The following is a 17,923-nucleotide window of genomic DNA, read 5'->3' as shown; positions in this document are numbered from 1 at the left end:
GTTATAAAATGGCTGCAATTACCTTAATCTGATGGAATGCTCGATGATGGGCAAGACGCCTCCGCCTCCTATATTAACACACACTCAGTAGACTGGACGATCAATAATACAACCTGGTCGAAAAATGTACCAGATTTTATACCCGAGAGGAAGGTTCTAGAGAGCTCTGGGCTAAGGGCCGACACACCCCCAACATTCATTGATTAATTAAATAACTACAAGATGGATCTCATTGGTTAAAAAATAAATATACAAAATTTTCTATTGGTCAGCCTCCAAAGTTTGCGGGAAGGGATCGAAGTATTGACAACTTTAACATCCAAAAACAAAAAATAATCAACTCAGTGTAGTAAACCTTAAAATAAAAAAAAATACTTTAGGATTTTATTTGTTCCTCTTCACACTAGAGAGCATAACATAAGTTGTAGTAGAGACATCTGTTGACAAAAGTTCAAATTCCTTGCACAAGTTGTTACAAGTTTTATATTGAAGATGGCATTCTTCAAGGTGCTTCATTTGAACGAACGGGAGGGTGTACCTCGCGGTACAATTTCAACAAACGTTTACTAAATACAGGGTAATGATTAGAGCCCAGAAGTTAAGCAAAATGCCTATTTTATCTGGGTGGATATATCGAAGTGTCAAATACAGGAATGGGAAGGAAGCGGCCGTGGCCTTAATTAAGGTACAGCCCCAGCATTTGCCTGGTGTGAAAATGGGAAACCACGGAAAACCATCTTTAGGGCTGCCGACAGTGGGGTTCAAACCCACTATCTCCCGAATACTGCATACTGGCCGCACTTAAGCGACTGCAGCTATCCAGCTCGGTGACAGTGGAGTTTGAACCCACTATCTCCCGAATGCAAGCTCACAGCTACGAGCCCCTAACCGCACGGCGAACGCGCTCGATAAGATGATTGTTGATATAGAGTGAATTATAATGCGCATGGCTTCACTACGAGGTCATTCTGAAGGCTGAGAGGTCTATAAGGAAGTTGTTGCTTGTCTTCAGGTTGTACAAAAGGAGCCACAAATCTTGAAGCTCGAAGTACAGTCGGCTTACTCACCAGCGTGCTCATACAGCACGTCACCTTTTGCGGTCGATTAGTGGGTGCAGAGGGACTCTACCAAATTTGATAGCTAATTTTCTTCTTCTTCTTCTTATTCTTCTTGTAATGTAGATTTACGGTCGGTTGCTCTTCCTGACGCCAGGCCTATGTGGAGGCATAAAATCTCTATTGCGTTTTTTTGTGTGATGATTATTAATGTGATGTGTTGTAAATAAAGAAGTATTAACACGAACATCCAGTCCACCAAACGCGATTAAAATCCCGCCCGATCGGGAATAGAACCCAGGAGCTTACGGCCACTAGGTTGACCATTCAGCCAATGTTGATAGTCCCATTTTCACACCAGGTAAATTAAGTTCACGGCTGCTTACATTCTAATCCTCCCTATCATGTTGTCGCCGAAAACCTATCTGATTTGTACGACGTTGTTACTCAGTCACGTGGACGGTCTGCTTTTGTAATAAAGAAGTTTATTAACTCAACAGCGAGCTGGCCTTTGGTCACAGGGGTGCCGGCTTCGATTCCCGGCAGGCTCGGGAATTTTAACCATCATTGGTTAATTTCGCTGGCACGTGGGCTGGGTGTATGCGTCGTCTTCATCATCATTTCATCCTCATCATGACGCGCAGGTCGCCTATGGCTGTCAAATTAAAAGACCTGCATCTGGCGAGCCGAACTTGTCCTCGGACACTCCCGGCACTAAAAGCCATACGCCATTTCTTTTTGTTTTTCATTAACCCCATCATTACACATCAGGTTTGTATGCATATGCGTATTTTGTTTGCCGATATGTAGACCTCCAAATCCGACAAGGGTGTGCGTTTGAAGGTGAAATTAGGCAATATATTAAGTTTAATAGTGCATATTAGCATACATTTGATATTAGTGCATAAACCAAACCAAACCCGATGGCACTACAGCCCTTGAAGGGCCTTGGCCTACCAAGCGACCGCTGCTCAGCCCGAAGGCCTGCAGATTACGAGGTGTCGTGTGGTCAGCACGACGAATCCCCTCGACACTTATTCTTGGCTTTCTAGATCGGATATTACTGCATACAGTTCAAATTTCGGATTTATTGTATACATGACTTTTTTCTTTCTTTCTTAAGCAGTGTACCCTCCCGAGATTGCTTTTTCCCTCGGACTCAGCAAGGGATCCCAGCTCATCCATCCACTTCAAGGGCAGTGTGCTGGAGCGTGAGGCTGCGGGTCGTGGGGATGAAATTGGGGAGGAGGGCCGGTACCCTCGCCCAGGCGCCCTCAGCTGCTAGGCTGAACAGGGAGCCTCGTGGGATGAAGGGAAGATTAGAAGGGATAGACAAGGAAGATGGAAGGAAGCGGCCGTGGCCTTAAGTTACGACCCATCCCGGCATTTGCCTGGAGGAGAAATGGGAAACCACGGAAAACCACTTCGAGGATGGCTGAGATGGGAATCGAATCCACCTCTACTCAGTTGATCTCACGAGGCTGAGTGGACGCCGTTCCAGACCTCGTATCACTTTTCAAATTTTCGTGACAGAGCTGAGAATCGAACCCGGGCCTCCGGGGCTTGTGTCTAATCACACTAGCCACTACGCCACACGTTTTACAACCAGTCTTCAAGAAAATGTAAAGTAATTAATGACGTGAACTCTTTCTGCAAAGATACGATTCATATGGAAGTGGCAATGAAGGAGATAGAAATACGTGGGTTATATCTAGCCGATTCGCTGGACATTATGGAGAACGCGAAGCGTGAACTAAAAGGTATCCCAGGAAACCTCGGACTCCACCTGCAAACAAAATATCGTCATGTCCTTAAACGAATCTCGGCTACGACAACATGGTAGCTATAAACAAATATTTGGCTGGTACTGATGATGTGGATCTATCAGATTGTGTAACACCTACCCTGGCTCCCAAACTCAAGTACTGTCCTATCACATCTGCAGATCATTCTCCGCACTGAAGCTAGTTTTGACAAACAAACGCCACAAATTCACAACAGAAAACTTACAGAAGACTGTTATAGTGTAGCCTAATGCAAAGCAAATTATGGACAGAAATAGTAGGATGTGCAGTGTAAAATGAAAGAGGAATGAGTATTCAAGTGTTTTTACGCGGTTTTCATACAACCTTACTAATTGATTTATTATGTGTATTAATGAACACACTGTGGCTTATCTAGGAGACGTGTGCACATTGTTTTAACCGTGAACACTGATAGATTGATGCGTCTCACAAACTATGCGCGGACTGTTTGTAGTAGGTACTAGTTTGTACAATAAGATACAAAATTTGAAAACTAGGAAAGCAGCTGGAATTGATAAGATTTCTGGGGATATACTAAAGACATTGGGTTGGGATATAGTGCCATATCTGAAGTACTTATTTGATTATTGTTTGCAGAAGGAGCTATACCAAATGAATGCAGAGTTGCAATAGTAGCCCCTGCGTATAAAGGAAAGGGTAATAGACATAAAGCTGCAAATTACAGACCAGTAAGTTTGACATGCATTGTATGTAAGCTTTGGGAAGGCATTCATTCTGATTATATTAGACATGTTTGCGAAATTAAGAACTGGTTCGATAGAAGGCAGTTCGGATTTAGGAAAGGTTATTCCACTGAAGCTCAACTTGTAGGATTACAGCAAGATATAGCAGTTATCTTGGATTCAGGAGGTCAAATGGATATACCGCGATTGACCTGTCTAAAGAATTTGATAGGGTGGAACATGGGAGATTGCTGGGATAAAGGAGTGAAATTGGACTACACAAAAGAGTGGCTGAATGGGTTGCTATATTTCCTGATATACATCAATGATATGTGTAAAGAAGTAAAATCAGAGATAAGGCTTTTTAAAGATGATGTTATTCTGTACAGAGCAATAAATAAATAAATAAATAAATAAATAAATAAATAAATAAATAAATAAATAAATAAATAAATAAATAAATAAATAAATAAATAAATAAATAAATAAATAAATCAGCAACTGCAAAATGATCTCGATAATGTTGCGAAATGGACAGCAGGTAATGGTATGATGATAAACGGGGTTAAAGTCAGGTTGTGAGTTTCACAAATAGGAGAAGTCCTCTCAGTTTTAATTACTGCGTTGATGTAGTGAAAGTTCCTTATGAGGATCATTGTAAGTACCTAGGTGTTAACATAAGGAAAGTTCTTCATAGAGGTAATTACATAAATATTATTGTAAATAAATGGTACAGATCTCTGTACATGGTTATAAGGGGGTTTAGGCGTTGTAGTAAGGATGTAAAGGAGAGGGCATATAAGTCTCTGGTAAGACCCCAACTAGAGTATGGTTCCAGTGTGTGGGACCCTCATCAGGATTACTTGATTCAATAACTGGACAAAATCCAAAGACAAGCAGCTCGATTTGTTCTGGGATATTTCCGGCAAAAGAGTAGCGTTACAAAAATATTGCAAAGTTTGGGCTGGGAAGATTTGTGAAAAAGGAGACGAGCTGCCCGACTAAGTGGTATGTTCCGAGCTGTCAGTGGAGAGATGTCGTGGAATGACATTAGTAGACGAATAAGTTTGAGTGATGTCTTTAAAAGTAGGGAAGATCACAATATGAAGATGAAGTTGTATTTCGAAAGGACAAATTGGGGCAAATATGCGTTTATAGGAAGGGGAGTTGGGGATTGGAATAACTTACTAAGGGAGATGTTCATTAAATTTCCAGTTTCGATTAAATCATCTAAGAAATGGCTAGGAAAACATCAGATAGGGAATCTACCCCCTGGGCGACTGCCCTGAATGCAGATCAGTAGTGATTGACTACCGTGGAGACTGCAGACATGATAATTAATATTCGTCTATTTGTGTATCGTCTGGTCCAGTTCTGCTTTGTAATTTCGTAATAGGATATGCAGGAAGTCGCAAGCTTATGTTGTCAGGAATTTTAGAAGTACAGGAAACGTGACGTGGTGAGGGGAAGGTGGTCTGTTTGGGAAACCCTATCTCTAGATCTATAGCAACATCCTGTTACTGCACATCGCCAAAGTCTCACGTGTTCTAAGAGATGTTTACGGAATCCTTTGTATGCTGTGTTGGATACTACGAAGCTCCGTTCTGTCAGTTTGAAAGGGAAATATGGAATGAACACAAATATACATGGAAAGTCTATGGTGAGAAGTGTTCTTCTGTGACCACACGTCTATAGTTCATGGGATTTTACTTTACCAAGAAACGTGAAATTTGGACATTTTATTCTCTTATGGCATAGGCAAAAGACAAATAATGTTTTGATATTCGAATCGTGGTCCGCCTCTGTGGTGTAGTAGTTGGTGTGATTAGCTGCCACCCCCGGAGGCCTGGGTTCGATTCCCGGCTCTGCCACGAAATTTGAAAATTGGCGCGAGGGCTGGAGCCGGGTCTACTCAGCCTTCCTTCTTCCTTCTAAGGTAGATGTTTTTTTTTATCATCAACAGGTTATTTTTCGGATTGCAGATAATTCAATGAAACATAATATACCGTACAACAAATACACAGTAAATATATAACACCAATTTCCTAAAATAATACGGTAATCAAGTTTAAACTAAACGTAGATACCTTTATATATACATACTTTCAACACCTTAACTAACTAACTAACTAACTAACTAACTCTCCTTAAATAATTGTCATGATTAAACTGCATGTAGAGACATTTACACACACATGTTTACATATTTTACAGAGAGGACCTTACATTCATGAGGTCGTTAAGGCACGTCTAATTTTAGACCGGGGTGAGTGAAAAAGGTCCAAAAATAGATGTGCTCTAATGACCTCATGAATGTAAGGTCCTCTCTGTAAAATACGTAAATATGTCTCTAGATGTAGTCTATCCCTTCCGATCTTCCCATCCCCCCCACAAACCCCTGTTCAGCATAGCAGGTGAGGCCGCTTGGATGAGGAACTGATCCTCCTTCACAGCTGTATCCTCGACCTAAAGTGTTACGCTCCAGGCGATAGAGGTAGGATGCCTCGTTGAGTCCGTGAGAAAAACCAACCCTGGAGGGTGAACGGATTAAGAAAGAAATATGGAAAATTATAATTGATTTTGAATTTTTAATATTGTAATTTCATTTACAAAAAATGGTTTTATTTACTTCTGGTTCACGAGATATGTCGACACTTTTATACACATACATACATACATTATCATTATAGACTGTTATGCCTTTCAGCATTATGTCTGCAAGCCTCTGTGAATTTACTAAACGTCGCTATAATCCTCTCTTTGCAACTAGTGCTGTGGCCTCATTTAGTTCTATACCTCTTACCTTTAAATCGTTAGAAACTGAGTCTAACCGTCGTCGTCTTGGTCTACCTCTACTTCTCTTACCCTCCATAACACTTTTATGCAACCTTCATATAATTTCACTCAACAAAATTAAATCATTTATTTAAGAGGGTTGTAATGGGGGACAAAGTATTTCTCATAGATATCCTCCTGTAGGTGGGGGCAGAAGAATAACACCCACAGTATCCCCTGCCTGTCATGAGAGGCGACTAAAAGGGGCCTCAGGGGCTCTCAACTTTGGAGAATGGGTTGGCAACCACGGGGCCCTCAGCTGAGTCCTGGCATTGCTTCCATTTACTTGTACCAGGATCCTTACTTTCATCTATCCTACTTCCCTTGCTCAACACTTGTCTTTTTCTGATCCCGACGCTATTAGGGCATTTGAGACCTAGGGAGTCCTTCATTTTCACGCCCTTTGTGGCCCTTGTCTTTCTTTGTCTAATACCTTCATTTTTTAATTGTCAGTTCCATTTTTCTCTCTGATTAGTGTTGTATAGAGGATGATTGCCTACTTGTACTTCCTTTTAAAACAATAATCACCACCACCATACACGTTTGCAACTAGAGTGACTCACAGAATACAGAAGTAAGTCCCTGTACTTGCATGTTCTTACCTATTTTATTATCGTACATAAAAATAATGTGTTTTACAATGCACCATCACAGTACCATTGCCTTTCATTCTGTGTATAATTATATATAATTTTTTTACTTGTATAGATAATTTGTATATGATGCTGGATTTAGAATGTTAACTAGTAGTATTTCCTGTAATATTTTCTTTCCATGGAATTGCTTGTTGTAAGTTACTCTCGTTGTTGAAGTTGTTGGGTAATTATGTTTTAACTTTCCTTTATCATCACACTACTGTAAGTGACAATTGCCAATACCAGTAGGATATTTTCCAGTTGTGATGTACCGGTATTTTTTAATAGTAATAGTTACAAGCTCTACCAATATTCTAGTATAAAAATGCGCTAAGAAGTTCTTTGTCTCATACAAAAGAAAAAGGAAAGGTGTCTGTAACCACCGCATGTCTTAAACCTAATTCTAGATAGAAAAGAGCTTTATTTACCTTGCTACTTTGTGTTTGCAGGCTTGTGTTTGGGTTATTAGTCCATGGTTCAGTGGCAAATTCATGGAGTCGGCTGACTAGTCTAGACACCGAACTTGGACGTGCATTAACAGAAGCTGAACAGCCTTTCGCCACAATGTTACGTGCAGGTTTAAAGACAGCTCCTTCGGCCTTTGGGAACATACCTCTGGAGGACATCTTCTTCAGGTAAAAACCAATCAAGAATGTTTTCTTCACTTTATATACTTAAAGACCCCATATTTTTTATCAGATATTGGTTGTATTTATATTAGTCAATTCAATCAGTCATTCACTACTGATCTGCAGTTAGGGCAGTCGCCCAGGTAGCAGATTCCCTATCTGTTGTTTTCCTAGTCTTTTCTTAAATAATTGCAAAGAATCTGGAAATTTCTTGAATACCTCCCTTGGAAAGTTATTCCAATCCCTAACTCCCCTCCCTATAAACAAATATTTTCCCCAATTTGTCCTCTTGAATTCCAACTCTATCTTCCTATTGTGATCTTTCTTACTTTTAAAAACACCATTCCAACTTATTTGTCTACTAATATCATTCCATGCCATCTCTCCACTGACAGCTCGGAATATACCACTTACACGTTATAATTCTCATGTTAGGTCCGTACTGAAATGTACGTAAATACAAAGTATGTTACTAGTGTTATTTTAATATCCACCTATTCAATACAAAGAGATCTAGTAAATTAGGAGTTAAATCTTATCATAAAAGGTTACATGGGATATATTTCACCCATCTTTAGGGCATTATCAGCCTCAAACTCAAACCTGTAAGGTGAATAATCAGGATCATGATTGTTCTTACAAATTGTAAAAAGAGGATATCAATGTAGGTGTTTGTCTAATATAAAATTATAAGAATGTCCTTGGTTAAAACCATAGTATCAAGCTACATGTCACAAGTTCACAAGATTACACCCTCCAAAGAGGCGAGTCTCTGTTGAGGGTGGAGCGATAAACAGCTCAATCTTTATAATGAAGCAGAAATGTGTTTCCTTGAATACTCCTATTGGAGGATAAGAAAAGAGTAAAGTTGCAAGACTGTTAAAGATGTCAATTTCATATGTTAAAATAAGACAACAGTCTTATTTAAGTAGCTGTGGAGCAAGGAAGGGTGTTCAGCTGTCTGTAGTTGTATTTATCTGGCTTGAAGTAGTGAAAGTCGAATGTGTTAAGATGAGATGACAGTGTTCTTTCCTTGCTTCTACAATTACTTAAAGAAGACTGTTGTCTTATCTTAACATACGAAATTAACATCTTTAACAGTCTAGCAACTTTACTTTTTTCTTATCCTCCAATAGGAGTATTCAAGGAAACACATTTCTACTTTATTACAAAGATTGAGATGTTTATTGCTCCACCCTCAACAAGTTTTGAACGCATTAACTCAGCACTCCGGAGAGTGTAATCTTGTGATATGTAGCTTGATACTACGGTTTTAACTTTATGTTAGACAAACACCTACATTGATATCCTCTTTTTACGATTTTTAAGAACAATCAGGATCCTGATTACTCACCTTACAGGTTTGAGTTTGAGGCTGATAATGCCCTAAAAATGGGCAAAACATGTCCCTTGTAACTTTTATGATAAGATTTAATTCTTAATTTACTAGATCTCTTTGTATTGAATAGGTGGATATTAAAATAACACTTGTAACATACCGTACTTTGTATTTATATACCAGTTAGTCGAGCAGCTCGTCTCCTTTCCCCCAAGTCTTCCCAGCACAAACTTCACAACATTGTTGCAAAGCCACTATTTTGTCGGAAATCACCCAGAACAAATCGTGCTGCTTTTCTTTGTTTTTTTGTTTTTTCCAATTCTTGAACCAAGTAAAGCTGGTGAGGGTCCCATACACTGGAACCATACTCTGCTTGGGGTATTGAGCAGTAAGGAAAACCCATCCCCTTGTCAGACACTGGTTCTGATTTTGAATTGTTCAGAAATTTAACTTTCGATATTGTATTGGTTAGAATTTGATTGATTAATTACCTTGTTTTCCTGTTGAATTGGAATTCCTCTAGTGAGTTACACAATGTCTGTATGGAGTCATATTCCTATTTGTATTCAACAAAGGTGATTATGGTTTGTTTCAATTTATGAATCTGTATGATTGTTTTTAGGTTTAAGACTTGTCCTGTATAGTATCTTTCTTTTTAATCTGTTATTCTTTTTCTGACCTATGAAGTAGGGCTGTAGAGAATATTTTATATATGATTCAATGGAGAGAAATTCTTCTGTAGCTGTTAATATTTGATTTGTCCCTCCTTCTTGTGAAGTTGGTAAATGAATGCACATTTCCAATCCTAAGGAATTTTCTTAGTATGCCAAATGTCCTGTAAGATGTCTTGAATACTTTAGGCCAGTTTGTCAATATCTGTTCTCAACATTTTGGCAGTTACTCCATCTTTTCCTGGTGCTTTGTTGCCTTTTAGTTCTCTGATCATTTGATTGATTTCTTTTGTTGTTGGGGTTCTGAGTCTGGATTTAGTGTGGTTTTTCAAAGGTAAAACCTCACCCGCGTGGCTGGAGTGGGATGTTGATGATGATGATGATGATGATGATGATTTACAAAGGTGAGTTGTTCTTTCAGGCATTCACAATTTAAAACATTGTTTCTAAACCTTTGTGAGCCTGTTACCCCTTTCACGCCCCCTAATGAATTACTGATTTACAAAAGTTCTACTTTTCTGTTAGGATTAATATCTCAAAAAATATTATAATGATTTTATTATAATTAATAATGAGTGCTTATTACATGTTTCAAAGCAATAATCATAATGCTATCACTTTACAAACAAAGTCATGAATAATACAAATAATAATAATAATACAGCAAGAGAATAAAACAAATTACAGTAAGTATACTATGGAAGATTCTACACTCACTGCAATTAACACTTCAAACACCGAGCTCGATAGCTGCAGTCGCTTAAGGGTGGCCAGTGTCCAGTATTCGGGAGATAGTGGGTTCGAACCACACTGTCGGCAGCCCTGAAGATGGTTTTCTGTGGTTTCCCATTTTCACACCAGGCAATGGTGGGGCTGTACCTTAATTAAGGCCATGGCTGCTTCCTTCCCAGTCCTAGCCCTTCCCTTTCCCATCATCGCCATAAGACCTATCTGTGTCGGTGCGACGTAAAGCCAATAGCAAAAAAATATAACAATTTCAAACTACATCATTTGATTTGATTTGATTCCAAAAAAACAGAATTAATGATTAATGAGAGGGCTGGCTCTGTTTTTCTTTCACAAGTTTTTTAATGTTTGGTTCCAACTATGATAGTGCACAGATCACTGTCGACATCTAGCCGTACTCGGTATTTTGATATGATATAAGCCAGCGTAAAAAACACAGATTCACATAGATATGTTAATGGATAAAATCAATAACATTTGAAAATAAAGTCATCATCATCAGTTGTATTACTCATTACTGAGTGTCGTGACCCCAATTTTTTGTCTCTAAAGAGTTACATGCTTCACAAAGTGTCACCATCCAACTTGATCTTCAGCTTTTCTTAGGACATTCTGGAGAGGAAGGCCAGTTATCTTCCTAGCCTGGTCTAGCCACTTGCTTGCTGTCCTTCCACATGATTTTCTGCCTTCTATTTTGCCTTCTATGATAGAATTTTCCAGACTGTCTCCATCCCTCCTTAAGATGTGTCCAAGGAACTGAAGTATTCTTTCACTGACACATGTAGAGAGATGTTTCACTGTCTTCAGCTCTTTAATGATGGACTCACTTGTTCTCCTTTCGGTCAAACATACATGTAGCATTCTATGCCAACAGCACATCTCAAAGGCATCGATGTGGTCTTTGTCCTTAGTCTTGACAGTCCAGGTCTCACAACCGTAACAGAACACAGAAAATACTAGTGCTTCAATCAATCGAATTTTTGAGATTTTGTATATTGCCCTGTTCTGCCAGATCTTAGTTAGTTTGCTCATGGCTGCACGTTCCAGGACAATACACCTCTTTATCTCTTTCTTGCAATTTCCTGTGTCACTTATACATGATGCAAGATATACAAGGTCATTAACCAACTCCAGTCCCTTTAATTGATCTGTTAGGTGCACTTGATTTCCACAATCAATGATCATGGGTTTGGCCTTCTTCAAATTGATTTCTAATCCATAAATGAGACTTGCATGCTTTACTCTTGCAAGTAAATCTGCAAACTCATCTTCTCTGCTTGCAATGAGTGTGGTATTGTCAGCAAAACACAAGTTGTTGATTTTTGTCCAGCAATTGAAATACCCCCAGGTCAAACATCAAGTGCTCTCCTCATGATGTGCTTGGCATAGATAAAATAAAATAAAAATGTTAAAATTATTTCCCATAAATTTTTCATAGATTGTATTCATATTTATCAGTTGATTAACACTTCACTTTCATTTTTTGTCATAGTGCATTCCTTATAGTGTACATGTAGAAAAAGTTTGTGTAAAAATGATAAAAATGCAGTAGTTTTTGGTACCATATACTTCATGATAAAAATTCCTGTATTTTTATAATCTTTTACACATTTAATTGTACAATTCATAAACATGAATTTCTTGTACCAATATTACTATGATGTATATTAATTTCAGGAAATCTTTTTTCTATGTGTACAATTTAGCAGTGACGATAATAACTTTTAGTAGTAATTCTTTGTCACAACTTTCTTCTGTTAAGTAAATTCGTATGTGTTTTTCATTGCTCATCACGCCTTCCCTGGAATTCTTCAATGCATTCCCTGAAATAATTTCCTTGGCGTTTACAATTTCCTTATTAATGGATTCCAGAGTATCATTTGGATGTTTAAAAGGGAGACCAAGTACCCGGTAATTTGATGATTCTTCACTGAATGTTCTATAGAGTTCCATGTGTTGTTTTTCTTCAAATCTTGTTCGATTTCTGCCAGTCTGTTTTGATTATATATATACACTGACTGACAGAGCAAATGCAACACCAAGAAGGAGTGGTCAGAACTTTATGCCAATTGCAGGGTAGACTGACGTCACTGAGGTATGCTCATGATGTGAAATGCGCCGCTGTGCTGCGCACGTAGCGAACGATAAATGGGATACGGCGTTGGCGAATGGCCCACTTCGTACCGTGATTTCTCAGCTGACAGTCATTGTAGAACGTGTTGTCGTGTGCCACAGGACACGTGTATAGCTAAGAATGCCAGGCCGCTGTCAACGGAGGCATTTCCAGCAGACAGACGACTTTACGAGGGGTATGGTGATCGGGCTGAGAAGGGCAGGTTGGTCGCTTCGTCAAATCGCAGCCGATACCCATAGGGATGTGTCCACGGTGCAGCGCCTGTGGCGAAGATGGTTGGCGCAGGGACATGTGGCATGTGCGAGGGGTCCAGGCGCAGCCCGAGTGACGTCAGCACGCGAGGATCGGCGCATCCGCCGCCAAGCGGTGGCAGCCCCGCACGCCACGTCAACCGCCATTCTTCAGCATGTGCAGGACACCCTGGCTGTTCCAATATCGACCAGAACAATTTCCCGTCGATTGGTTGAAGGAGGCCTGCACTCCCGGCGTCCGCTCACAAGACTACCATTGACTCCACAGCATAGACGTGCACGCCTGGCATGGTGCCGGGCTAGAGCGACTTGGATGAGGGAATGGCGGAACGTTGTGTTCTCCGATGAGTCACGCTTCTGTTCTGTCAGTGATAGTCACCGCAGACGAGTGTGGCATCGGCGTAGAGAAAGGTCAAATCCGGCAGTAACTGTGGAGCGCCCTACCGCTAGACAACGCGGCATCATGGTTTGGGGCGCTATTGCGTATGATTCCACGTCACCTCTAATGCGTATTCAAGGCACGTTAAATGCCCACCGCTACGTGCAGCATGTGCTGCGGCCGGTGGCACTCCCGTACCTTCAGGGGCTGCCCAATGCTCTGTTTCAGCAGGATAATGCCCGCCCACACACTGCTCGCATCTCCCAACAGGCTCTACGAGGTGTACAGATGCTTCCGTGGCCAGCGTACTCTCCGGATCTCTCACCAATCGAACACGTGTGGGATCTCATTAGACGCCGTTTGCAAACTCTGCCCCAGCCTCGTACGGACGACCAACTGTGGCAAATGGTTGACAGAGAATGGAGAACCATCCCTCAGAACACCATCCGCACTCTTATTGACTCTGTACCTCGATGTGTTTCTGCGTGCATCGCCGCTCGCGGTGGTCCTACATCCTACTGAGTCGATGCCGTGCGCATTGTGTAACCTGCATATCGGTTTGAAATAAACATGAATTATTCGTCCGTGCCATCTCTGTTTTTTTCCCAACTTTCATCCCTTTCGAACCACTCCTTCTTGGTGTTGCATTTGCTCTGTCAGTCAGTGTGTATATATATATATATATATTTTTTTAAAATCTGATTAGTTTTGAGGTTTGTTACTGGAATTTTGATGAATAAAATCTGATATTGATCAGTTTTATGGGGATTCCAGTTTTTTCAGAGACTTATTCTAAGTTTTATGGCAATGAGAGCTAAAAATTATTATTATTATTATTATTATTATTATTATTATTATTATTATTATTATTATTATTATTATTATTATTATTATTATTATTATTATTATTATTCTTTTTGATGAGGCCTGCCAAGGACCACGTGCCAATTTCAATTCAGTTCTTCATACTGTGTTGTTTTCTCTTCCGCTCCTTACAATATTCTTTCATCCTTTCACTGTGCTGTTTCCTTCTGTCCTCGGACCACTTCGCACCAGGCTTCTTGTTCAATCTTCCGTGGAATCCTTCCATACTTACTACCCTCTTTCTAAAAATTTATCTGTCCATAGTTTCTTCTTCTCTTATATTATTTCTTTCTAAATCCTTCCCTACTTCTTGAATCCAGCTAGTTGTTGCCTTTTTGTCTCAAAGGTACGGTACTTGAAAATCATTTTTGTTAATCTGGAATCATCCATTCTGTAAATATGTCCGAAAAATTGCAATATTCTTCTTCTTCTGATTATTATTATTTCATAGAGAATAGGAATATATATTATTATTATTGAAAACGCACACATGCCGTGCAATAAGAAATCATTACATTACATTTACATTACTTTTCTTTGCTATAAGCTACGATGGATTTCTGTCTATTCTTGCATTTTATAATATGGTATCTATCACAGAGTTCCAGGCATAACTCACACACACATGCTGAAGAGGACCACTAAGTGGTCGAAACATGTCCTGTAAGTTTTAATTTTATTCAATTTTGCCTGAGGCATTAATAAAGTATCGATTAGGTGGTTATTTATACTTACTTCTTGACACCTTGTGGTGAAAAACCATGGATCGCCAATCTCGTCGTCACGTGTCGCATAGCATGATTAGCTTCCATCCAGGTCCTGTCTTGCATAGCAGATGTTGCATAGAAGTCCTCCGGTATGTTGTTTTTCTTCTCATTCAGATCTTGTATAAGCTGTTTAAAGCTGGTACTAGCTGGAAGTATGAGCTCGCATCTCAGATCCTCTATTAAGAAGATCTTCCTGGTAAGCTCATACACTAGCCCTGATCTTGCATTCTGCGGGACTCCTAGAATTCTCTTCAGGTATCTGGCCTTTACTCGCTCCAGTTCTTCCAGCTGTTTGTATGTGAGGTATTCTCCCACTAATTCTAGGCCATATGTCAAAACCGGTAGTATCTTCAGCCTAAACAGGTCCATAGCTGTGTTGATCGATAGTTGTGTGATGTTTCTGATTTCATTCATAGCTCTAGTGGCCGCCACTGCTCTAGATCTTATATGTAGTCTGAAACTCTTTCCCGTCGTTTGGATTGTGATACCTAGGTATTTAAAATTGTTAGCCCTCTTGAGTAGTTTGCCATTGCATTTGACGTTCTCTGCTTCAGTGAGTCTTCCTTCCTTCCTAAACACTACCAATTCCGTTTTCTCTTCGTTTATCTGGATGTTATTTCTCTCCACCCATTCACATAGTGTGTTTATCAGTATTTGCAGTTTATCTATATCTGTCGCTGCGATGGCCATGTCATCAGCGTATATGTATGTGCTTGTTCCTGCCATTCCTTTGGTGACATCGTACGTTAGGACATTAAACTGGACAGGGCTGAGTGGGTCTTCTTGGAGGACACCATTCGTCTGCGGCAGCCAGTCTGATATGCCTATTCCATCATCTATCTGTATGTGATTTTCTGCCAGTATATTTGATATCAGGGTCGTTGTGCTCGTTCTCCCAATTATTTCCTCCAGTTTATCTATTAGTACCTTTCTGTTGACCATATCGAAGGCTTTTGAGTAGTCAACAAAAACCACATATAGTTTTCCTTTTGGCCTTTCTATCGTCTGCTTTATTTGCTCCAACAGGTTTTCTACTGCCAGAGTCGTGGACCTTCCCTTTCTAAAACTAAACTGTCCCTCTGGTAGAATGGGTTCTAGCTTCTCTGCCAGCCTATTGGCAAGGATTCCTGTTAAGAGTTCAGTGATGTAGATTCCAACGCTATTCCTCTATACGCGTTTGGGTTTTTAGTGTCTCCTTTACCCTTGTATAATAATTTGATTGCTGGCTTTCTCCATTCGTCTGGTATGCTTCCTAGCTCTAAACATTTATTTAGAAGGGAGGTCAGTTGGTAGGTAGTCTTGTGCTGTTTGCTTTAAGTGTTCACTTCTTATTCCATCTATTCCTGGAACTCTGTTATTCTTCATTTTCTGTATCGCTCTAGCAATTTCATCCGTGGTGAAGATCTCATCAACTTGTGGAGTCCTAGGTGTCTTAATCATGGGTCTTGTTTCTTTTGAACAGATTACTATTCTTATATGATCTATCCATGTTTCCATGGGTATGTTGGGCTGTATTTTCTGCCTTTATGGTCTCAAAGCTCGGTAAGGGTCTTCTTCTGCCTCCTGTACCATTTTCTTATGCTCTTCTTCCAGGTGTTGCTTTTTCTTCTTTCTTATTAGGTTCTTGTATTTCTTTCGTTCTCGTTGGTATTCTTCGGTGGTTGCGCTTGCCATTTGTTCTTTAGCTTTATGTAGTGTTTTCAGTGTCAATTTTCTTTGTTCATAACATTCTCTGTCGAACCATGGCCTCGCCTTCCTATTTGTATCTTGTGTGGTGGCCCCATTTATTATAGTTGATTTCAGCCATGTAGCGGCCTCATCAATATTTCCTGCTCTTATTGCTCTTTCAACCTTATCTTTTTCTTTAATTTTCTCTTTAATTTTTTCCACTTCAAGGATCTTGCCAAAAGTTATATTTTGTCTTTGTTCTAATTTTCTAGTTTTGACGTTTTCTATATTTAATTGTACTGGAATGTGTTTACAGATGACTGTTTCTTCTTTTTCATTGTGGTAGTAGGGTGTTTTGTTCTAAAGCCCTTTGTGATTATTAGATCTATTGTGCTAGCTCCGTTATGCCCTATGTATGTCCAGTCCTCCTGTCTGTTGTGTATTGTAAAGCCTTCGTTTGTTAGATACTCCATTACTTCTTTGCATTTTCTATCTTGCATATTTATTGCACAATTCAGATCTCCCGCAATGATTATCTTATCCATACTTCTACTATGATCCAAGGCCATCCCTAGTTTATCTATTATGTCTGTCGCGGTGTGATCTGGATTAAAGTAGACTGCTACTATAACTCCAATTCTTGTCCTGACAACCAGCATGTTTTCTTCTCTTAATAGTAGTTTGAAGGGGGCCAGTTGTGGTTTGATGATGCATAGCACACCGCCCGCTGGTCTTCCTCTTCTCACACACTGTATAGCATAGGCATGAAAATTGTAGAATTCTGGGATGTTCAGTTCTGTGTCCTCTTTTACCATTGTCTCTGTGAGTACTCCAATGTCATAATCAGCCATGATATTTCTTGGGAGCAGGCTCAAGACTCCCCTCCGGCCCTCTACATTCCATGTTATTATATTAATATTAATCCCTGGTTGCCGGACCTCTGAACTTCCAGGGTTGCCGAAAGGGCCGACATATTACATCTTCTGGCCAGAAGTTTCCATCGTAGACTGTTTCTAGGTCTTGCATTGGAATGCCTATTTTGAAAGCTCTGCTTCCTATTTTGTCATTCACTAGGTCACAGTAAATTTTCCCTTTTACTCCGTTTTCCTTCAGGTATTCTATGATAGTTTCCTCTGTCGTATCTTTGTCCAGTTTTCCCACGTATAACCAGGCATATCCTTCCACTGCCTTTATTTTACTCTCCCCTTGTCTCATTCCCATTTTTCTTCCATTAACTTCTTTTCCTGTCTCGTTTCCCCGTTGTCTGTTCCCGCCTCTCACCGCTGTTGTTCACTCCCTATCCTGGTTCTCTAGTTTAGCTTCATCATTTACTGCTGTTCTAGGCTGCCCTGTTGTTTGCTTCCACTCTTCATCTTCTATTGTATGTATTTCAACATCGTTGGGTCGTTCTTGCTGGCCCCTGCGCTCTTGTCTCTGCTACACCGATTTTCATGTTATCAG

At 39.9% G+C, this 17,923-nt stretch overlaps 2 protein-coding genes across 2 annotated transcripts in view; one reads left to right on the top strand and one right to left on the bottom strand.

Moving 5' to 3' along the window:
• The window catches only part of LOC136883237 (lysozyme), a gene marked incomplete at its 5' end in the record, with an annotated part of 464,330 nt that overhangs the window by 295,829 nt on the left and 150,578 nt on the right, over positions 1–17,923 (bottom strand). The gene's annotated exons all lie outside the window — the stretch shown is intronic.
• Positions 1–17,923, top strand: part of LOC136864675 (uncharacterized) — a 42,441-nt gene that overhangs the window by 14,169 nt on the left and 10,349 nt on the right. Inside the window, exon 2 of the mRNA XM_068229752.1 lies at positions 7,463–7,648. Within this exon, the coding sequence (XP_068085853.1) occupies positions 7,463–7,648 (186 nt within the window). The remainder of the gene's footprint in view (positions 1–7,462; positions 7,649–17,923) is intronic.

Source organism: Anabrus simplex, chromosome 1 (assembly GCF_040414725.1).
Source record: "Anabrus simplex isolate iqAnaSimp1 chromosome 1, ASM4041472v1, whole genome shotgun sequence".
Classification (NCBI taxonomy): Eukaryota; Metazoa; Arthropoda; class Insecta; order Orthoptera; family Tettigoniidae; genus Anabrus; species Anabrus simplex.
The sequence above is the reverse complement of the archived record's forward strand: the minus strand, read 5'-3'. Positions and strand labels throughout refer to the sequence as shown.